This window comes from Parambassis ranga, chromosome 9, assembly GCF_900634625.1.
Source record: "Parambassis ranga chromosome 9, fParRan2.1, whole genome shotgun sequence".
Lineage (NCBI taxonomy): Eukaryota > Metazoa > Chordata > Actinopteri > Ambassidae > Parambassis > Parambassis ranga.
This window is the reverse complement of record NC_041030.1, coordinates 10,843,576-10,868,462: the sequence shown is the minus strand read 5'-3', so window position 1 is coordinate 10,868,462 and position 24,887 is coordinate 10,843,576. Positions and strand designations below refer to the sequence as shown.

Here is a 24,887-nt window from a genome sequence, read left to right as displayed (position 1 = left end):
GGAACCGCAGTTGCACAGACTGAACAGAAAGGCCTTGGTGGTGATCTTTGTATTCTTTTTTGGCTTCTCACATTACCACGCTCGCCAGCACTTGGGTCACCCTGGGCTTCCTACCATGCCTTTTGAGATTTTTTCACAGTGTGCTACTTTTTGATTACGCTTTGCACTGCAGCCACTGGCACTTGAAAACACTTGGAAATGGTTTTGCAGGCTTTCCTTGTCTTGTGATCTGCCACAATGCACAGCGGGAGGCTCCTACTAATCTCTTTGGTTTTAGGCATGACTAACTGACTACAAAATGACTGCATTAACTGTTCTACATACATAGTTGATTATTTCCTCCTAGAAAAAAAGAAAAAAAAACACCTTATTAATCAGTTTTCGTTTCACTTTACAACACATACATGATCTGGCTGTATGATTGTTACGACAGGATATAGCTCATTCCAGAACAATCTGTATTCTTGTAGATGTATTAAATAAAGTAACTGTGATGGAATAAATGTCACATAATAGACAGACTAGCTTAGACAACATATGAATATCTAAAATTCTGCCAACTCTTGCTGTTCCATATTTCCAATTATTAGCAGCTATAAGGCTGGTTGCTCGCCACAATAAATCGCATCACTTTTCAAAGCTTTTTTGTGCGTTGTACATTTGCACATCAGACACACGGAGAATGTGGCAAACAACACAAGAAACAATTATCGGAGTTGAAAATGACCTGAATTAGGTGTGACTTGTGACCACTGACCTGGAACCGGACCGAGAGAGAAAATAGGACAGGGTGACGTGCGAATCCAAATTACTTATGACAGCTTTGAAGAATTGAGCATATCAGCTGCTCTTTCACAACCTTCATGTCTTTAATCTACATATTCACATGCTTTGTCTGCGCTGCAGGGGGGGTATTTTTCAGCATGTTTGGTCTGTAATTATGTGGGTCCTGTTTTTACATCCATGCATAAATTATTGCACTGTGGTGTAGTCTATAACTACTAGCCAGCCACCTACTGTATGTAGCATCTAAAGTACTTTTAAAACTTAAGTGTAAGGGAAACTAGACTAATTTGTCTTAATCTACAATACAGAAATAATAGAAATTGTGAATGATAAGAGTAATTGTGGAAATTGATTGGCTGCTTTTGATCATGAGATGGACTGTAATGGTACGGGTATGATAAATGTCATATATAAAGAAAAGATGTAAGGGTTGTACTTAATGGGTCAGAATAAGTTGCTAGTTTCAGCATGACAGAATGTACGCTTTTATATGATACACTCCAATACACACATCGCAAATGAGTACACTTTAAATATGATATGTGATTTTCTTTTTTTTTTAAGTCATTTGGCACCACATTAGTTATTCACATCCACAGAGAAGTGCTTTATGCTTATTGGGGCCCTTGTGGTATGCAGAATAAAATTCTCTGCTTTTGTACTGTTGCTTTTTAAACTTTGTTGCATGGGCCGCAGTGATTGCTGTACATTTTCTGAAATTCACTGCAATACCACAGGTGCCTTAACAGATATGAAAGTCCGGGCCCTGTGATTGTGGCAAGTGCAGTCAAAATGCCACAGATGCCACTGAGACCGCTAGAAGCATATTTGAGCTTTAAGGTTAAGTGGATAATCAACAGCCCCAAAACGGAATGCAGTACTCCTCTGCTGAACAATTTGCAGCCAGAAATCTTATTGGGATAGTTTTTGTAGCTTGTACAATTTGTCATTTTTCACAAACATTACAATCAGAAAAGTTTTTTTTTTGTTTTTTTAGGAGGCCCTTGGGAAGCTCAGTACAGCTCTGACATTTCCATGACATTTAGTGTCTGACAAGACAAGCCTCCATTTCTGTATCTCCTCCCAAGAATGATGCTGATCTCCAGTGTGACCTCTCCTTTCGGATATTAGTTTGACATATTCCTACCCATTTTGTTTTGGCGTGATTCTTGTTACTTTCCCCTCTAAGTGCATTTGTCTGACATTGTCAAATGCTGATGGGCTGAAATGGCAGAGTGGCAAGGGTGCAGGAGAACAGGGGGCCAAGGACTCTCTAAAAGCCTGATGGTACTGCAGCTCATGCTTAGAGCCTTGATGTAATATTGGTGGTACAGTGCCAACTTTCATCAGCCGAGGTGAAGGATGGGTGCAGCGACCATAAGCCCGTGAACCAGTAAAGCTATCAGAGAAAGAGGCTGGGTTAAAATAGATTTGACACAATTAGGGCATGTCAGATCTCTCTGTGATGATGCTGAGTGCACACTGAGAGCTGAAAAAGTTAAAATGTAAATTTCACATGTTTGAGGCAGGTAATGTGTGTGTGTTTCATGTTATAAAAGGTTAACAAGGTAGATGATGGGCTGGCCTGTTACTCTTTGATTCAGAGCTGTGTAAGATGTGAACTGAAATTCACATCTTCATTTTGAGCTATGTTTTCTTTGACAGAAAGAAGAATGTGAGCCTTAGGTGCAGCTGTCAAGGAGAACAAGACCTCTGTGCAGATGTTTGTTTGTGGTTACTAAGTGTGTCCGATTAGATCCTTTCACTGGCATACAAGAAGTGCACAGCTGGGCCTTACAATCTGACCTAGTTCAGTAGGATCAGCAGAAGTGTGTAACAAAGAGCATTTGTTGACCCCTCGCGGTTATGTTAAGATTATCTTGATTAAGTGAACACTTCTCTGCATCTTTGAAATGGCTGCATTTCCTTTCTTTTAGCACGACAGTGCTAATGCAGGCCTGTAAAGTATTCCAACCTTATTTGTAAATGATTAGAGTACGAAGAGCACTCGTGTTTACAGTATAGTGAGGGAATATGTAATATTCTGATAGTCCTTCCTTCTAGAATATCTCTGCCTGCTTATTCTCAATTAATATGGATCATTTGTTGCAGAATACTCTATATAAAGGCCAGTGTGTATCACTGTGTGATCTATGGACCAACAAATGTTACAATCTTTGACCTGACATCATCAGGATAAAAACTGCTGCTTCTTTATAATAGTTAAACTTGTACTGGATGTTAATAACCTTAGATAGTCTTCATTTCCAGACAGAGCAATCTCTGTTTGGAGACAGAGCTATAAACTTATTTGGGTAGATTTAAACAATGCAAATGTGCCTTTTGGTGAGAGACACTGAGGACTAACTGTGATATTGCAAGTGTTCAGTACTAGCATGTTTCTGTTCTGAGTGCTGAGCTTCTCATCCCTTGCAGTGCCCTATCCTCGACATTACCATCTCGAGTGTATAATGATAATACATGTGGTGGTACTCTCTAACATTACAAGTAAATCAAGGCTAATCATCATGCCCAACAGAAAAGGTCAATTGCTAGTGCCCTTCTAAAATTGCATGTAGTTGTTTCGGTGAGGTAGCATCCAACAAATAAAATGGAGCAAAATGGAGTGGAGTAATTCATAGTTTCACGGAGCAGCTCAGGTGTGTGGCCCATGTCACAATATCACTTTTTGCTCTTTGCAGCTTTATTTTCACTCATTATAACTGCTTGAAAGGTGAATTTCTACAATCTACAACAAGTTTCTCTGAAATGTTCTTGCCTGCTGTGGCTACGAGTTTTCCTTACATGTGCTAATTCACATGGCTACAGGAAGGCAAAAGGTTCACTAGTCTTATGAAATGATTTATTTATTTGCATTTTGTATCTATTCCATACATCTTGCAGGTCTAATCGGTCTAATTTAACAGTGCCCATACTTCATATTCATATCGCTGGCTTGGTTAAGATGCATACCACACATTATTATCCTTCCCTCTAATGAAGTCATATTTCATGTACATTTAGAACAGGCCAATGCTTGTGACAGCTTTCAGCTAAGATGTAAGAGCACATATGTAGCCATAACTCTGAAAATGTCAGGCGTATGTGATTGATCTGCAAGAAAACAAAGGATGCTTTCCTGTGTTTAACCATTGGTCAGGTTTTGCGAGCTGATTGATTGGCCTTTCTTTGGAGCCAGAAAAGAAATCACAGCTCCAATGCTGGACACAACACAGGCCCACATCAATCACGGGGTGAGCGTTGGCTTGTACAGCTGAGCAGTAGCTGACATTCGCACAGGAAAGCTGCCAGTGTTTCCTTCTGACATGCATCACACAGATGCACATCACACAACTTACAGTAAGGAGTGAAGAGAGCATCAACTGATCCTTGGCTTTTTATGGAACAGTAGCTTGTTTTCTCTGAGCTGTGTTCAGCGCCATCCTCCCAGCTTCTTCCATCACACCTGCCACTGCTTAATGCTATAGTGAAAAAGGGGATTCATGTATTTACTGTAAATCATAAAAGAAGACTTTATTACTAAAAAATGGATAAATAGAAAATACAACATTTCTCTAAGTTCAAAGCTTAAAATCTGTAAATGAAAACGTGTTTTAAAATGAGCTGTGACATTGAGATATGATAGTAACACTATCCCTGTTAGGAGGATAGCATGCACCATCTCTGCTGAATAGTTTTTCATATAATACACTGAGTAGATGTCTGATACATGATTTATTTTTTTTGATTATTTGACTGGAGCCTGATCTTGACCCTCAGCAGCTTTGCACTCGATCTTTGTTCAACACATACAGTGTAAAATATGCAGCTTTTCCAGCACCTTGAAGTATTTTTGGATTAGTCTTGACATAAATCACTGTAAATCTTGTTCTTTAATGTAGTGGACCAAATACTCTGGACTCAAACACAGCTGTTGTTACATACCACTCTCTCTGTATCTCTCTCGTACACTCTCTATGACTCCTTCTCTCTCTTCTTTTTGTGTCTCTCTCCGCCTCCTCTTCCTCCCTGCCTTTTTCTTTTTCTTTATGCGCTCCCTATTAGCGAAGCTGTCAGTACAGCGTGGAGCGACTATAGATCGTCACATCAAAACAGCCCTGAAACCTGTCACCCCTCCCATCTCTCAGAGAGCAGGGCCTCTGCGAAAGCTATTATACGTTCTTCTGTTCAACTGATTAGCCACTGCTCTCATTACTACTGATACAGGTCCTGGCTTTGAAATGACGTGACTTCGATAGGATTACCTCGTTTGTAATTCATATCCAGGGGCCTGCTAATTCCAACGAGAGAACACAATAAGCTAGGTAGTGATGTTTATTTATTTATTTTCCTTAGTGACTTCATTTTCAGCCCATATAGTTTCTGGGTTCGGCGTTAGTCTTGAATGGTTGGCCAGATGATGTAGTGCACAATTCAAGGCTGCACCCGTTTACCTGACATTGTCAAATGTTTTGCTTGTGGCTTTTAATTTGTCAAGCTGACTTAAGAGGGCATAATATTCTCACCCCTGAGACTTCTTCTTGTTGCTTATCACTTAAAATGAAATAAGAGACCTGTCAAAGCACAGTTCACCCGTCAACAGTAATATATGACTCTAAAATATGAAGAATAGAAAGATAAGAAGAGTATAAAAGGACACTCTTTATTCTCTTTACTCTATTTATTTTCACAAGCTTTGGACTGATCACATATGATAACACAATATATTTTTATTTCTCATCAGTCTTGTTAATATTCATCATGTCCCTAAAGCCAACATCCAGTGTGAGACTTGTAAAGTTTTCCCATCCAGCTTTTTTAAGTTTTGGCTTAGTGCAGTGGAAAAACTCACAGTATAAAGTATGAGACAGCTATTGGCAAGCCTTTGAGTTATGAAACCAATAACTCTGCGTCAAAGCATTTACATTTGGCCCCATGCTGCAGGTTAGTCTGAGTAAGATTTTTAGATGACATTCATATGGCACTGTGTTGTGGGCACTGCCAGTGAATTAACGTACTGCAGGGTGCACTGTATAGTACGTTTTTGTTTTTTATAACCATGAATGAAAACCTTGGTGATCGTCACTGGTCTCAAAGAGAGGAAAAAAATACACACACACACACACAGAAAACAGTCACAAAAGAAAGAGTTATTAATCATTACCAGTATAACTTTGAGCTTTTTTTATCGATTTTTTTCTTTTGTATGCTAAATCCTAAAAGCTTGTAGCCACTGGTGGCAAAGCATCCCAGTGTTTTCTACATCTGAAGAGAAAACAATGGTAATGATGAATGGGGCAGCACATAAACAGTAAGAATACATATGCTATGAATATGAATTCCCTTACAAATTAGTGTTTCGCTCAAAGGAGCCTTTTGTGCTCAGAGGTTTACCAACCCTCACATGAGGTGCATTATTATTGTGGGCTTTCAATAGAAAACCTGAACTGTTGTAGTGTTTTTGAAACATGTGGAAACACTGTGTGCTGGAACACAATGAAGTAATAATAATAATAGAGGTCAATAAAAACATTGTCATCTATGTTAAGTCATATGTGTGTGAACAGCTCTCTTCATACAACTACTGCAATTAAGACATTTTATTAGGTGAGGTTTTACAATTCATGGTGTTAGCCATGTGCTGGGTATTTTGAGTGTATACTCCACTTTTTTGTTCAAAGCCTCAGGTCATTTATTAATTGTTCAATAAGCCTCAAATCAGTGGAGCAGCAAAAGCCACTTATATTCTCACCAGCAGACCTAAAACAATTCAACCCGCCACTAACACCTCCTCCAGTCGAGTGCTTAAAACTGAATTCCACCTGGGTTGTGGTCTCTGCCCTTTTCGATTCATGCTTTACACCCATGACTGCCTTTCCAGTCAGATTACAAACAATGATGAGAAGTCATCAATAAAAGTGTGTACACACAAACACACACTATTATTAACTTGTGAGGAGGAGGTGAACAGTTTCTTGGGATTCATGGTATAATCATCACTAGCTGATTGTTCAATACTTATACTACTTCAGTTAGATAATGATAATTACACTAAAACCTGAGGTGTATGCATTGTGGAATATAAACACAGTATTGATCCTAGATTGGGGATGCACAGACTAAAATGAAGAAATTTGGCCTATTAAAGTGACAAACTGTGTAATTGTGCTGACTAATAACAGAAAAACAATCTTACAAATAACCTACTAATTGCCTGTTTTTTGTTGTTGTGGCTTTTTGTATAATAATTTCACTGCCTCAGTTATTCATTTAAGTATTCACCAAACCAAAAAAATGTGGAATTCCAGCTCCTCCAGAACTCTTTTACCGTATACTTTTCCATGCATGTAAATGATAGTGCTCTGCTGTACCTTGCAGCTTTATGCCTAGTGCTGTGAGAATGAAGTGTTTCCTTCCTGGAGGCGACATATTCAGTGATTTTGAGATGGTGCCTTGGGCCGCCCTGTAGACCACAGAGACCAGCAGCAGTCACTGAATGCCAGACTTTTTTCCACTCTCCTGTCATCCTTAGTTTTGCCTGTCAAAGACTTTTATTTATCTTACAAGGTCTCAGTGTAATTTATGCAACCAAACTTTTTCACTGTAAATGTGTTCAGAAACACACACACAGCCAATATGCACCTTGGGTTGTATTAAGTTTCTTAAATCACTGCTGGGTTGAGGTTGTCAAAGTGTGTTTTTGTCACTCTTGACACAGCGACTTTATTTCTGCATAGTGGCAAACAGCGCGAGAGTGAATATATGATTTAATTACATTGGGAAAAAAAGAAAGTAAAAGGTGCAGCTCATTATGAGCATCTCATTGTCCTCACACTTTGTTTTTTCTCTGTTTCTCCTCGCAGGCCCCTGCCATCCAAACCCTTGCCACAACAGAGGAACATGTGAGATCAGTGAAACCTACAGGGGCGATACCTTTATTGGCTATGTGTGCAAGTGTCCACCAGGCTTCAGTGGAGTTCACTGCCAACACAGTAAGTATATGTTTCTCTAAAGAACATTTAAAAAGCACAACAAAGGTTTTCAGTGTTCCGCCGTATTGGATCCTCCATTGCCCTGCCCATGAGGACAGATTTTGCCTTATTTTTATAAACAAATTAGAAGAAAATTAACTGCCAGCTGACTCCACTTTCGAGTGGCTATATAAGGACATATGCCTGACCTATGTTGTAGAGTGTTCCTGCCTAAAACATGCATAGAGTTAGTGCTCAGGTTAAATACATTCACAAACTAAATAGTAACATGGAGCATGATGTGTCTGATCTCCGACAGAAAATAATGACCCTCCTTCTGTGAATAAATGTTTCATAGCTGACAAAAGTAAAAGGATGACCTCAGCAAAAAGATGGTAGGTTTAGTGGAGAATGGAAAAGCTGAACTTGCTTTCTTTTGTTGAGCTTGCTTTTATTAAAGGTTGGTGTCAGAAGGTTTCTGCTGCCGATAAAGAAAACACTTTACTGGGAGCATTGTTCTCACCACAGCTACCATTAATGTTGTGCTGAAACTGACTGTCTGAAGCCTAAGGCCACGTGCTCTGAATCTGTGCACAAGGCCAATCACCAATGCAAACGTGAGGTACAAATTCTCACACACCAGCTGCTGCCTTCCTACATTTTACAAACAAAGAAAGCAAAGCAATAGGAAATCAACAATGCCGCTTTTCTTAAAACAACAAGAACTTGTATTGATTATTTGTGCAAAGCTTTCCCTAGTCTTTGTCTAGATTCGGTAAGTGTTCGTGACAGCCGCTAGACAAGCAATGTGAGCTTTTCTGACATTTCAAAGTGTATTCTCAGCAGTTTTGAAGTCAATTCCACAGCAAATATCAGACGGTATCAAGGCTTGCTTGTGTCAATATTACGTGCAGCACCACTTACCAAAAAAGCCTGTTATTTACTCTCTCAATATAAAAACTTAGTACATTTGAAGTCTTGTAACAGATGGAAGCCAGCACTACAAATACACACAGCATCAAGCACACACATTCATATCCTGCATGCTGAATGGATCCAAGGATTTGGAAATAGCTTTGTCTGTAAGTGCTAAATCTTGCTAAATCCTGCAGTATGATATATAGGCCAAGTCCTGTGGTTTCCCCTGCCTGTGTGTGCTTGGCTGAGCATTGCATTAGCCCGCATAACACAGTTGTCCTTCATTGCAGGTGTAAGTAATGGATTTAATGTATCATGGAGCAAACTGTGTGGTGAGATGGATTCTTATATTGGTTTGAAAGAGAAGAAAGGAGAGGCACAGACAAGGAGACAGAGAGACAATACTACAAAAAATCATCTATATATGTCCCACGGTGCTGAGACTTACACAAGACAGCAACACGGTTACAAATAAAGAAATATCTGTGTACAGTCAGCATGAGTCATTGATCATTGTTTTATTAAAAGGCCGAAAACATAAAAGGAAATTGAGCGAGTCACTATATCAACAGTATGTCGTTGTGTTTGTCTGCAGCCAGAATTGTGAGCGATTGGCTAGCACTGCTGTCATAATTCAGTTATTGTTTCCTATTAAGCCTTTAGGGTGGTGAGAAACTGATTCGGGCTAAATACACATTAATGCCTGCCAATTTCCCTCACGGTCATTACAGTTGAATGGAAGAGGGCGGCTAAGAGAGAATGGAGCTTCTATATCTGAAGACTTTAATAATCAAAACTGCATCTGAATAATTCCTGCAATTAAATTATGAAAGCACATAAAGAATTGTTACTTCAGGATGACAGCTAAGCTGGCTCTATTACAGTGTGGAGTTTAGGCTTTTAATGAGTGACAAGCTTGATGAAAAGAAGCTATGCGAGAAAAAAATGCTGTGGATTTTACTGTATACTATTAATAGTAATACTACTGTATTAGTATTTTTTTATTTCTTTATATTTTGCTTTGACTGTTGCTCCTAATACTGTATCTCCTTGCTCTGTCAGAGCCAAATCCAATTTCACACCTTTGAACGGCATCCTAAATACATGAACTACACATCCTGTCTGTTAAACCAGGTTTATGTAGCACAGCAAGGAACGATGTCACACACGGACAACTAGGGGAAGTACAGCTTTCATTTCAGACCACTCTGATGGACTAGTGGTGTATTTCGATGTTAGTGAGTGAGTCACCTTGTAGGTGTTTAGATTTCCACATTCGGGGCAGACGTCAAACAATCACAGCTGAAAGCGATGACAGCGTGCCGGCACAGCATGAGAAGGTTCATTTCAGTCTGCCACTTCATAGGCAATGGAACCTCACAGTATCTTGTTACTAGAAAACCAGGGTTAACTATGGGTTAGTGTTTTGCTGCTTTTATTGTTGCAGCCATTATTATCATCACAAAGTCATTCATCTTTGCAATAGCGTAGTGTCACATCCCTCTGGTGACAAGGGAACAAGTGCGGTGTTAGTGGGCAGGTAGCCAAACGCTGTAATAAACTGTCACAGTGTGAAGATTGGGACTGATTGCCTCAGACGTCATGAGGTTGCGGATCATTTTAGGGCCCACGTTCTTCATCTATCAAGGACAAATGTAGTGTAAACTGTTAAAGATATGTTTTCTCTGCATTAAATTTTACTGCAGTGTCTGGGCGTAGACAGAAACACGCCGCCTTCTGTTTAGATTGATATCACCAAACTTGATAGGATTTAGTTGTACAGGATCGCATTTGAAAAGTTGTCAGACCAGATGAAAATATGTTGCCCTTTCTTCTCTTTGAGAAGCAGTGCTTGATCACAACTCTCCCTCTTCTTTGCTCTCCCTCAGAGTTGCCTTTTTCTAAGCTTCTCCAAGCTCTCAGTTAGGGAGTGAGAATCTATGTGTGAGGAGCCAACAGAAAATCACAACAGTCAAAATAGTATGGTAGTTATTTAGCCATAAATATGCTAAATGAGGACATAACAAGGTGATTTGGCTAAATAGTCTCTGCATGATGTTAATTTTCTATCTCAGTCTTTGCCCAACCACTCCTGGCTCCTTTGAATGGGTTCCATCTTCCTCTTTGATCAATATGTGTGTTTGCCTTTCTTTCTGAAACACACCAGCAGGGCACGATTGATTGAGGCTAAATGTAGGAAGTGTGAAATGTTTTTTTTTTTTTTTTTTTTAAAGCACGGCCTTCGTTTTTGATCGTGTATTGACAGTTGCTATCATGGCGTATTAGTCCCGCTGCCTCCACAGCTTCTTGCCACAGGATAATAAGCCGGGGTTTAACTGAGGTCTGATGTAAAGCTGCAAGGAACCGTTACTGTTTGTCAATTCACTGGGGGCAGATCCCAAACTGCCTTTCATCAAGACAAGAGACACCATAAAGGTTTTCTTCGGTCAACCATTTAGACTTGCATTAGTGATGTGGTCAGTGCACATGTAGCTGGTACAGGTAAAGGTATCCTATGGTGACAGTTTCTTGTGTATTTTTTTAACTTCACATGGATTTTTATGTATGCAAGAAAGATCAATTTAAAGTCTGACTCCCAGTCTCACCTGTTTCTATGCTCCGTTTACTATGTAATATGTAGAAAAAAGGAAAAAAAAAGAAAAAGAAAAGACGAATAAGTACAACCTGAGGCAGCATGAATTAGTAGTGTCTAAAACCTTTGACTTTATCAACAGACCCTGCTTGATAGATACACTGCAAAGTCTCACTCAACACTTTCTCCACCCCTGGAAACACACTTCACTTTACTTAACAACTGCCCGCTAAATGGCTACCTACACCTCTTCCGATCTCTTCTTTCCTTTTAGAAATATATGACCAAATAACAGGAGGTGATTCTGCAACTGCAGATCTAACAAATTTTGTGATGGCAGATGGATCTTTTGTTAGCTGGTATATCTCCACTCCCCCCATGGAGGCCGCTGACAGGGCACAGGAGGTTGGCTTTCAGCTCCTCTCACCATGAGTGAGGCAGTTAATATCTTTTCAGAGTGATGCTGTACTATTGAAGCAAAGATGCCAGGTGTCTTTAAATGTCGCTGGTCCTTAAAAATGGTACAGAAATGGTTAAAAAAAATATATTTTCTAACTATTGTAAAGATGTATTTATATTCCCCAAATTTCATTAAACAATAAAGTTTGCAGAGAGAAAGAGAGAGAGAGCACTGTTACCTGTAACAACGCAGGGAATCAGATAAATAAAACATTATTTTCTGGTTGTTTTGTGGGAGTCACATTCTAGAGCACAAACAAAAACGCCCACATATCTGAACAAACCTGCAGGAAAGTGCAGAATTTTGTGTGAATGAAGCAGCTTGGATATGATTTTTTTTGTGTGTTTTTCATTTTCACTTAATGCACAGTTGCTTTTCTGACAGTTAGCAGAATGCCAAACATATGGACTTGAATGTGTTTGTTTTTACTTTCTATCCACATTATTTAGTCACATAATCACAGTTCAGAGGCAGAAAATACTTACTTACCATACTTACCATATTTCCAGAAAATGACCTTGCAAATTGTCTCTGTGTCCACAAAATCATCTCCGTATTCATATCAGTAATGAAGCTTCTCAAAGTGCTGCTGCTAGATTTTCTTTATATAGCTGCAAGGAAACTTGCATGTACAGAAATCCATTTACTGTCTTGGGTCATATAAGTGGTATAGCTGAATTTCATTTTGGGCGGATTTTCACTTCAAGTTTGAAAAATTGTGTTTTCGGGGCAGGCTTAGCTAAATGGATTTAGATCAATTTAAGTAGAACTTGAGTTAAAAAGTTTGTTAAAGACAAACTTGGTAAACAGGCAGAAGGAGTACTTTTGTCCATAGAAAGTTAATCTACTTTCAAAATGAACAGAAGAATTGGTTTAGTCACAGTGCCTAAGGTTTGTACTTGTAGGTAGAAATCTGTCTCGTCTTAGCTTCTGGGTTACAACAGTTGAGGAGTTTTACTGAAATTATGCTAATCTGCAGACTTACTTTTATGTTTATATGCATAAATTAGCATGAATAAGGTTTAAGGACCAGTTTGTTTTATCATAATAACTTGTGCCATTGCTTAAATGTAGAACTTAGGTCAGAAATGCAACACACATAACTGGAGCTTTATTTCAGACAAGCAGACAGTACAGCACTATTTCTTAGTTTTTGTGTGGGTTATTCACTCAAGAGTCTTCAATGGCTTTTACTTGACACTGTCGGATCTGGTGAAATGTTCCCAAGGTCATCACAGATCTAAAAAAAAAAAAGTTCCCCACTGCTATGACGTGATCTTTTAGCTATTGTGAGCACTGGTAGCCTCAAGGCTCTCCCCACTGCTAGATTGCTGTGATGTAGTGCTGTGTGGAAAGCCATTTCCAGACACCATCTCCAACACTGCATTCGCAATCCCACAGCCCACCCACTGCTTCTCAGTCTGTGGCTAGAAAGCTGCATTTACAGGAAGAGATGAGTGTGGAGGTTCCTGGGGGAAAGGGTCTATAGTCCACCAAACAGTCAAAGAAGTGACCACAATCACACAGCCAAACCAAGAGCTGTTTGATCAACAAGCTGCGGAGAGATGGTAAGGGTGTCTGCAGATCAAAATGGAAAGACGGGTATGCCTGTGGGCCCGGCAGTCATGTTGTTTTAGTTTTCTGCACATTTGGTCTTTCTTTCTTCAAAGCACTGCCCATTTGTGTCCCTGGGAACAGCAGATATCCTCTTTTTGTAGTGATGAAGAGTCAGTAAATTGTGATTTCATATTTTTACCTCTGTCTAAAGGATTAGAGGTAATATTTAAAATAACAGAATACTTCCGTGCTTTGCATAGTACATTTATTAACATTAAACTAAACACTTATTAAAGGTATGAAAAGAGTCATTGTAATTTTATTTAAAAAAAAAAAAAAATTATTTCTAAGGTTAGTGCCAGTGTGTGTCTCACTGCTACAATTGTTTCTCAAAGTGGCTGATTGTCTTCTTGTTCTCGGGGCTGATGTGAGAATGGTGTAATAAAAACAGCTTTTTGCATAATGTAACCGGCTAAGGCTTACTCGACAGATGCTTAATTATTTTCATTGTAGATTGTAGTGAAGGCGTATTTGGCTTATTACTCTGTAAAATTTTGATGAATTCTGTGTGTATGGAGGCTTCTGTGACATCCAGAGCTGGGGAAGCTCTCACCCACACAGGGTACTATGTGTTGTTGGCAGTTTTCAGTTCCTTTCTGGCTCACGATCTGAGTAAGCGCGTCTGGCATATCGCCCTAACAAAGGGTCATATAGTACGAGCATAGCACCTTTGTGGTCACCCACTTAGATTCTGGATGTGATACAGCATGCCTGCATGGGTGTTTCTGTGTCACAGCTATATGTGTTTGAGTGTTTTTTTTGTGTTATTGTGTTGTGTAGCTTACTGCCATCACTTGTAATTTGTACTGCACTATTGTACAGCATCAGCAGACACCTGCTCATGGTGTGCTTAGTGTTTCAACCGGGCGATGTGCTTAATGACTTCTAAAGACAACAGTGTTCCCAGATAACAGATGACCCTTCTTGCTCTATTCGCTTAAATTTGTTGTGTTTTTATGCTCTTTAAATTATTCCTAGCATCCTGTCAATCTGGCACAATCATGGTGTCGTGGGGAAGAGCGGCTTTTTGTAGCAGCACTTGTCTTTGGCACCAGCACTTGCTAGAATATGAATATAAATACATTCTACAATATAAATAGTTTATTCGAAATGGGCTTCAGCCCTGTTGACAAGCAAATTGTTGTTTTCTTTGGAGTGCAATCTAGGTCACATCCACATGGGGACGAAGTCATTTTCGTTTCAAAAACGTTTGTCGTAAAGATGGCATTATTTCAGTGAATGTGTGTGTCCACACGTATCCAAACAAAACCACTGAAGATGCTGTAGTACATATGCCAGACCTATGAGTGGCGCTGTAACATATTCTACAAACACACGCCAAAAACAGAAAAGAAGACATGAGGCATGCAGACAAAACTTGTGCCATGTAAACAGAATACCATGGATCTAGAAACTTAGTAGTTGTTCTCCAATTACTGCTCGAGGAGAAGAAGATTTTACTGTAAAAACAGTAACAGTTTCAGTAGTTTGTTGTTGAAGTGAGCACATTCGGGCTAAGGAGAGGCTAAGGAGAGTTGCATATTGGGCGTACACACGAAACATGGAAACAGCGTTTTGAAATGTATCCACTCCGGGAAACGGTTGTTAGAAGTTAATGTTTTTCAGGCTGCTAAAACACTGAAATGGTCATACGATAAAAAAAAAAAAAAAAAAAAAAAAAAAACTTTTGTGGATACGCCCACGCTCGTCTCCATGTGGACAGGACCCTTGTCTCACCATTGCATTTGAAAGTGTTGGTTCTCTCACATTTTTCTGTTGAGGTCTAACACTGTTCATGTCCTCCTGCAGTGAGCCTCAAAGGGCCTCCGCACATATGGAATATGTAGGTGGGTGGAAAGATGGTCTAGGTACAATATAGCAACGATTATGTGCATCTGGGCAAATCTTTACTATATAGAAATCCACAGGATGTTAACCCCTACGGATAAAATACAAAGAAACTTGCAAGGGTTCTCTTTTTTTTATGTTTTTCTCAGAGTTACACCAGTACTACAGGCACCAGTTAATGCATAAATAAGTCTGTTTATAATTGTCCATCTAATATTTGCAATGTATAAACAGAAAACTAAGCATACTTTATAATATAATCATATTTCCTCTCTGCTACAGTATTTATGCTTCTCGTTTGCTTTCCATGCACACTCTTTATTGTGCATGTTTGTCTAGATGCATCCACAAAGAAGAAAACCTGGTCAAAGATCAGTGGTGAGCTTCAAATGTCTATTTTCTCAGGTAATGCTGCCCCTTCTTTCCATTCCCGGAGGAGCTGACCCTATCTCGCCTCTGTCAGAGGGCAGTTAGGATAACAAGCGGGGGAACAAGCTAGAATCAAGGTGTTTAGGAGCACTTCTTCTCTGCAACTGACACCAATATTTTATTCAGCCTTTTCAGATGGAGCCCTCAGCCTGACAGATCAAAACCTTTTTTCCCCTCAAGTTTCACTGAATATAATGAATGGCACCAGACACTCTTTATCTGGATGTCTGCGCTCGGCCTTGATGTTGTCAGTGTTAGTCTTATGAATGTTGTGCTCTGGCCCATTACTGATAACAGAACATGCATACTTCACCTTTTCTATATGCGCCTCGGATAGCACTACTGCAGTCCCTGCCAAAGGAAAAACTGCTGCAGAAATGTACTTTGAGGCAAAGTGACCTTTTCTTGTTAGCAAGGTGGTGCTTTGCTAGCAAAAATTACAGGAGTGACATTTTTTTTTTTATTATTATTTTTTTCAAAATGCAATGTTGGTTTTAACCCCTTCTCGAGATCTGTGTAGCAGGACCGGGTTCTATGTGTTGTAAAACTGCAACCTACAACATATTTTTAAAAGGTGGCACATTGAGTGAAGAGGGTGAATAGTACTGCTATGTCTACGATGGATAACTTTCCTTTTTACTTTATTTCGGTTGCATTGTTGGAACAGGACTACTCTACTAATTTTCATTTTTGGTTAAAAATTACCGGCCTGTTTTAGAAGACGTATTGTATTCCAGAACTCTCTCAAGTGTCTTTTGTCTATAATAGCCCAAGATGATCTATTTTGTCTTATCATTCACTTAATTTTGGGCTTTTTCAACCTGATTTTTTAATCTAGACAGTTTAAACACACTAGTGGAATAGACTGCCCCTAAACTCAATATCCTGATCAGTGGTTTGAAGTGCAGTCTTGTTAGCAAAATATAGGCCAGCATTTTGAAAGTTTTACCTTGGTGGTGAGGAGGTTATGAAGACAAAAACTTAGTGAAATAATGAGATGGAAATTACCAAAAAAGCACCTGAACTTAATTTAACAAAGTGGTACTTTCTTTGTTCTCAGCCCTCGAGCACCCATTCAAATGGTTTATCTCTCCTGTGGAGGAGAAGTTGTATGAAACGAGCTGTTACCAGAGCCTAATTGTGGAAGGTCTCCTCTGTCACTTGAGCTGTGCTGTCGCCTCCTAGCCTTTGCAGTAAGGATGGACCTGCTGGCAGATGGCCAGAGCATAAATAGAGATGCAGTTCTAAATCCCAGATGGCGGAAAAAGAGTCCGACTCAGTCCTGCCCAGGGCTTTTGGCAGCTACTGCAGCCAAAACAGAACACTAAAAAATGTTCAGCACGACTACCCAGAGCTGCATTAATTTTGCATGGTCAGTGTGGACCAAATTATTATCAGAATTGTTTTGCTCCGCACTCAGTCTGTTCAGTGTAACAGACAAAAGACATCCAGGTTGATGGTCATGAAGATGTGAATTTTGATCATTATGGGTATGAGAGCATTTTTTAACTAAAGAATCTCCTCTTATGTTCAGTAGACACAGAAAAGAGGAGTTCAGAGAAAGGGTCAGCAAGAAAAGAAATTATTTAAATTACTGTGAAATTGCTCACTGTTGAAAGCATGGGTGCACCCTAATCTGGCTGCACCTGGCATCAATATTAAAATATGCTTGAGTAATTAAGGTTCTCCCCTTTTCTCTTATAGATAATTTAAAGATTTGATTATGATGCAAGCGTTTCTTTCTTGTATATGTATGTCAACCTATTTTACTGCCATGTCTTAATGTTTAAATAATTGTGCATTTTATTTGATTGTAAATAAGCCACAATAGAAGCATCATGCATCATAAAGATAAACTTTAATTGTCCCAAGATAACTCTACAGACTTCAGGTGATCCCCTGGTAAACCAGTTAAATGTTATTAGGTCTCAAATAGCCACACCTATCTGCACAGTACTGTCTCAGCACTGGTCTTTTTAAACCAATTGCAATTATTGCATTATAGGACGCAGCAGTAGTGAGCCTGGAAAATAGCGTTGGGGAGTCGAATGCTTAAATTCATTATTCGAGTGCACGTACAGCATCTCCACTCTATTATTCACTTTTCAGTGATAAAATAGATTGGACATAAGAATGTCCTCATGGGTGTACAGGCAAAACATATATTGATAAACAGTGTCCTAGAGGTGAGACCTCCCTGCAGCAACTAAGTAAAACCACACACAATTTGCAGGCTGTATCCGCCTCTCACAGACATTTATTAATCCAATATCACAGAGGTCGCATGGAGCGGAACAGATTTTTATATTCGAAGAGTCACCATCATGGCACATGCTGCTGACAGAGTGAAAATCAGCTGCAACTGGTGATCTGAGGGTGTCAGAAAACAGATCATGCGAGCATGTCCCTGCTAAACAGCAAACGTTTGAAACTAATTCTTTACAACTCTTCTTCTGAAGAACCCAGCAGGCCTTATTGTTGCATCTAAATGTTGCAAAACTTTCTTAGTGAGCAAGAATGCAGAATAATATATATGGCACCCAAGAGTACCTTGTATTATTGTTTTTTTTTTCCGTCCAAAGTTTTATAACTCACACCTGCGAAACATGCATTCTCATCACAGTCAAACATCCAGTGTCCCTGCAGGATAAATTCGAATGGCTTGTGTCGCACTGCCTGCCAAGGTTTGATGCAGATTGACTTTTTTTCCTGCTTTCTTTCTTTTATTTTCTTTTTAAAAAACAATTATACAATAGCTTTTGGAATGGGGAACGATGTGGAATTTCCCAGACACAGAAACATGAAACATATTGCAGTTATATTTGTTAAATTCACCTGAGTTTTAACAGCAGAAGTATTATAGCCTCTGCAGTTTCTCGTTATTTTTATTTTCCACTTTAAGCTGCATTTACTCTTCACCATCACCTCCTTTCCCTTTTTATTGGTATGTCATTTAGGAGATTGTGGATCAGACTCTATTGTTCCTAGATTGATCAGAATTTCCCCCTACACACCTGCTGTGCAGGCCCCATATGTAAGCTCAAAATGACACTTAAGGCTTTCCTCCGAGTGTCATTCTTCCGCTGAGCTAAGGGCTCTTCACATTCTGCACATTCCAGCTTTACCAGAGCCCCCTACCCAGTCTGCAAGATGAATGTTGTGCTTCCCAGATACTCCAGCCTCTCTGCAGTGGATTCTTAGACACCTTTTCAAGGCCTTCTGGAGTACAGCTGTGAATAACTTCTCAGTAGACTAATCCCACTTCAAAAAACATGTCCTTGGAATACACCACACTTAATCCTGCATTCACATACGACATGCACCACTGTGAATACCACCCTGCATATGTGATGAGATTTGGTGCAAAGCCGATCAATAAAATCAATACTCATGCTTAGCCTGGATGTGTATGACCAAAGCTCAAGATATATCACAGTGAAAACACATTTCAAGGATGCAGCTTGTGACGTTAAATCTACCTTTGAACCGGTTGTGTGACTTCATCAGGCACTGGATAGGAATCCTGTCTTGTGTGATGATAGTCACTTCAATGGCATGGGTAAAGCAAAGGTAGACTGACAGTGCAGATTGACAGTGGAGACAGGCACTTCCTTGTTCTATCTTCTATCTCTGACTGAACTTGGAGAGACAGGGCTTGTCTCGGCCTTGTGTAGTGTGGACTAGACACATTTCACTGCAGCAAGACCTGTCAAACACAACATTCAAAGCCAATAGCCCTTATACAAAGATGCATACATAAGGACGTGTCAGCACTTCTTGAAGTTCGATAGCACCATAGAACCACTCATACGAAAATTCCCATGGGCAAGCAATATCATATTCAGCATAGATACCTTATACATTTGGTGTGTGCAAGTGAACGTGAAAGGCATCGGCAGTGTATGCTTAAGATTCAACACGCATCCATCCATGAAAAACTGAATGATGCAGTGGAATACAGGTGAATAAACATAATAAAATATTTTGACCTGTACTGGTAATAAGTTTTTAACTTTGTTAATACAAATCATGGTGGCGTCCCACCTTTCCCGCAGAGATAAGAGCAGATGTTTTACATCAAAGCAGCCAACAATGAGTGGGGGATGAGGAAGCTCTGCAAAATAAATAAGCATAAGGATTGCACACAAAAAAACACAGAGGGAATAGGAGAGCAGACAGATGTTGTTATCAAAAGTGCAGCTCTGTCATTGGCTGAATGTGTTCGAATTATTATCATGTTACAGTATGGTAGCAACAAGTGTGTGGTAAGCATGACCTGCACGGCAGAACTGTGCACCAAATATTTTGATCATGATCATGTGCTGTTTAGTATGTAAGCCCAGAACTGATACTGTATATAATGTCCTTGAGGTGAACTCCATACAAATATAATCAATGATCTTTATCATCTGACATGAAATTCCCCCTCTCATACCTTTACTTAGCAAGACTACTGATATATGTGTCTTTCCTTCTCAGTCATGTAAATCATGGCCTGTAGTTTATACATTCTTTCCCCCATGAATTCACTGTGCCCACAGATTCTTTCTTTCTTTTTTTTTTTTTTTTTGCTGTGTCTTATCCAACATGAGCAGGACCACCATGAATCACAAGGCAGCAGCACGTCTCAGGGGAAAACCTAACCACCATGGAAAAAAAAAGGGATGATTACTTATAAGAAAATGCGGGTGTTCAAGGTCAGGGGTTAATTATGTGGCAGGCATAAACAACCGGTTGTCCACTTCATCCCAGTCGATCACTGGCCATAAAGGTCAAACCTCTGCTCTTTGCCAAGATAGAAGGGTCACGAGTATCAGCTCACTTACCAAACATTTGTGTTTCTGCTGGCTCTGTAATATGAAATAAAAAAAGAAAATATAAGATAAGATGAACCTTTCATAAGAACTATAGGCTAAACTGAGTCCAGATGTAACACAGTGAGAACAATGAAAACAAAGTCTTGACAAGCCTCCAGTTGGGTGGCTTACAGTGTCTTGGCAGAGGGAAAAAAGAAGGCTTTACCCAGTTTTACTCAACATCTGACTGTAATTTAATGAAGGAAGTGGGTGAGATGTCAGGGCAATACTGCTGGGATGTTACCTTTCATTCAGCTAATTAAGTTTGGGGGCTTTACAAGTGTGAGAGGATTACAAGCTATTAGCAGGCATTTGTGCAATCATCTGTTTGATTATATTGTTGTTTTAAAGTACCGAGCATGTTATTTTACATTTGATATAATTCAACAGTAAAAATTTGACCTCCATTGAAAAAAAAAACAGCACTCTTTAAAAAAATAATAATAAAGCAACCTAAGATTTGACACAATACCTCCACTGTTGAATGAACTGGAAAGCAGGTTCATTGGTGTGTGAGTGTTTGTGTGGCTTTAGCAGGTGCAGGCGCTGTAGAGGTCAGTGCAGCTCAAAAGGGCCGCTGACCCCCCTCCTTTTGCAGACCTGTTCCTGCTCCCTCGACACAACGTAGCCAATTTAGCACTCACAGCCAGTGTTAGTTCCTGACACACAGCACTATTCATTGCTCTCATTATTGTCCGACCGAGACACTTTTTTTAGAGAGCAGTAGAGGAGAAAAGCCAGGGAGCAAGATGCTCCAGTGGATTGATGAGAGCACGATGAGAGCTTGAGCGAAGGCCAAAGCAATATTTTTGGGGGGTTGAGAGCCTTATTTTTCATAGTTTTTATACTTGATGAAGCCCCTTCATTTTCTACATGTAGCTGGGACTGTACTGACTTACATTCTGTCCATGATTATATGTACAGTCCAGTCATTTATTCATTCATTAGTTCATATGTGTCACAGTAACAACAGGGGTAGTAGAGATACACAAACCCCCTCCTGTCCTTAGCCTTCAGTTCCAGGGGGATTTAGTGAAGCTAGAATCCCCAGTGGCTACCAGGCCCTCTGGGAAATATAATCCCACCAAGTCAAAGGGTCATCCTTGTCAAGTACCTGAACCCCCTCAAGTGGTCCCTGTCAATGTGGAGGATCAGCTCCTGTTGTTACCCTATGTCACAGAGTAAGCCCTGCCACCCTGTGGAGGTTTTTATCCACAGACCTTTCAGTCATGACCCAATGCTCATGACCATAAGTAAGGTATAGGGACATAGAATGGTGAATCAGGAGCTTTGCTTTATGGCTAATCTCCCTCTTTGCCAATAAGGCCCACTAGACCCATTTTTCGTTTCCTGAGAGAAACACCATATCTCATGAAGGAAACATATGTCCTTTACTGGAAGAGTAATATTTTTAGATTTGGACATGCTAATCCAGTGCTGCACCAAATAGGTAAAATCTTTTCAGCCACAATGCCACTAAAGGAATATATGGACATATTGCCCAATGTCATCTGGTCATGGGGCAGATGAAGGTGAAAAGATCCACATTCGGAGGTAGGCTGGAGGACAGTGGGCAGAAGTGGGGCAGACCTTGACTCAGTGGTGCAGAGTTTGTGTTGCCTTACGCTGTGTTTTCACTCGTCAAGTGTTGTTCTCACCCAGAGGAATACGCACACATGTTCTATTTTCAAGGACTGAAATGTCAGGCTCATGTTACAGTTCCCAGGTGAGGATGGGCTGGTTTTGGCAGAGGTTCAGCAAAAACATTACAGCTATTTCATCATCCATCTACTGTAGACGTTTTTACTCAAACTGGCTTGTTAAATGTTGTTAGCAATAGAACGCTATCCTCATTTAACTGAAAACATCTATTGAAAAATGTTATTTTACCTGATTTAAAGCTTTAACACATTGAATGCAGAGTAGACTTGGACTAGTATCAGTGAGGGAACCTCCTTGAATGCCCGCCTGATACTGTGCTAAAGAAGAAGTTGTGTCTGCCGAGTTCATTCACCTGACCGCTCACTAGCACATCTTTCTTCCTCTCTTCTTTAACCTTCTCCTTTCTTTCTCTCATAGTCTCTGTTCCTCTCATCCTCTACGTACTTATCTTCTTGAGGTTTTACCAAGTGGATTAACTACATTCCTTGAAGTAATCCCTTTTCTCTCACGCAAGTCTCTCCTTCCCTGCACTGATGTCCCAGGGGCTGATGGCCTCTCATAAAAGGAAAGCAAATTGCAAGATGGGCTTGCTGTCTTTTCCCCTCTCTGTGGTTTGTTGTGCTCCAGGCTATTTGAGTGACCCGAGCACTCGGCTTACATCCGAATCTAAACTTACTGGTGGTAACAAAACAGTATATGAACTTAAAGGCTAGCAACAGCATCACATATCTAAGTGCTCACGAGCGAATTGACTCATGCTGCATGCAGAACACTCACCAATGTGGAGGGCACGGTGTTCACTTTCCGCACATTACACTCAAAAGCTTGTGAGCTGCGATTTTAAAGTTTCTATTTAATTTCAGTTATTCACTTATATCCCACTCTCTCGAGTGACTACAAAGTCACATTTCTGTTCTAACGCTTCAGTAAGGCAATTAATAGTGACCAAAGATTCCCTGTACAAATTATTGTGACGTGAAATACATTATTGTTATATGGGGCCTTGATTAATAATAATAATTTCGTAGATAGTGCTAACAATTTGTGGCTCTTGAAGATTGGAGTTACTGAAATAAATGAAAAGCTAAACTGACACTGTTTTTCTTCATAAGGCAGGGGGTAGTTGGTATATTTCATTCTAATCTCTTTTAACATGATTGTAAGGTCCCGGTGACTGGAATTAATTAAAACATATACACTCCTGATTGCTGGTACATCCCATAATCAATGTTTCCATTTGACACATGCTTGTTTGTTCATGTCTCTGCTGCTGATGATGTGTTAAGAAGAGGCAGGTTTTCTTTGCTGGCTATTTTTAGGATTTTAATTATCAGACTGTCCCATATTAGCTCTTTAAAGCACAGTTAAAAACCACCAGGGTTAGAGAAAAACCGACAACATGGGTAAATATAAGTGCCTTAATATGGGATTTTCAATCTTATTAAAAACATGCTGTTACTAGAATTAGCAGTAACAACTGATAACTGACACCAAATGATCATATATATGATCAAACTATATACAAAGTACTTAAAAATGTATTAGGAATCATCTATTCTCATACTAAGTGTAATAAAGTTGTTATTGTTCCCTGTGTCGCCATAATTAGAAACCATAAGGATCCCAGTAGACAATGAAAAAGAGGTAATGCTGATGTAATGTTAAGGAGACTGTAGACTGTGCTGGCTGTGAACTGATACTTTTAGAGCTTTGTATTGCTCCAAAAATGTCAACGATAAAGTGAAAAACAGCTGCGCATAGAGTGCAGTGTCAAAAATAAGGCTCTTTTTTCCATACAAAGTACAAAGCTTCCTTCACAGCATGTACATGAGACCCTACAGCTTTACTTTTGTGTTACCATTCACAAGGCATCATTAAATAGAGTACGTAGTGTCCAGCATTGCTCTGTGTGTTCATGTAGTCTTTAGAGAGAGAAATGTTTTAACACCAGATGTGAAAATTTGTGCTCTTTTGTTGTGCTCTCCAAGGCACAAGAAAACATGCTAGCAAGTAGACCTATTTTAAGCCCTCTCCCTCTGTCCCTTACTGGGAGTAATGCACTAAAAGTGAGACACATTCGTTTGAAGTGTATTTGTTTCATCGTCAATGTATTTTCATAAAAGTGCAGATTAAGAAAAGTGCAGTGGCTTCACTATCATTTGTATCTGAAATGGGAGGAAGTCGCCACATTACAAGTCAATGCAGGCATTGTTTTGAAGACTTAAAAAAAGACAAGAGCAGTGTGACATTGTTTAAAATAATATACAATTCTTAACGTCTGGGCTGAGACTGAACAAAGGAAAAGGGAAGAGATGTGTGTTTCAAGTTCAACCTGCACTTATTTTTTTATTTTTTTTTTATGGTCCTTGGGGATGGTTTTGCAGCTCAATTTCATCTTTTCACCCAAATATGTTGTCTTGTGGGTCCCTCATGGATTTTAAGGGAGAATTGCAAAACATATCTAATTTTTTCAAACTCTTTCACTCTCCCTCTCTTTCTCCTTATTTATTTTTTTAGTATTCAGCTCTGCTACATATTAAGGAGGCTACCGCTCCCAGTCACAGTACCTCAGTGACCATTATGTGTGAAGACCATGACTGTATTTCTCTGGAGCTTGAGACATTTCCCAAGAAAAAAAAAGATGTATCTAGAGATATTACAAATGTGCCTTAGTGACTATTACAGATAATACAGATAACATCTCGGAGAGATGAAGCACCGTAACAGACTCACTTTAATCATGTTTC

At 39.6% G+C, this 24,887-nt stretch overlaps 1 protein-coding gene across 2 annotated transcripts in view; it reads left to right on the top strand.

Annotated features, from left to right (window-relative positions):
* Positions 1 to 24,887, top strand: part of edil3a (EGF-like repeats and discoidin I-like domains 3a) — a 90,907-nt gene that overhangs the window by 23,632 nt on the left and 42,388 nt on the right. For both annotated transcript variants that reach the window (XM_028414094.1, XM_028414093.1), the window contains exon 3: positions 7,650 to 7,778. In XM_028414094.1, coding sequence (XP_028269895.1) covers positions 7,650 to 7,778 — 129 coding nt within the window. The remainder of the gene's footprint in view (positions 1 to 7,649; positions 7,779 to 24,887) is intronic.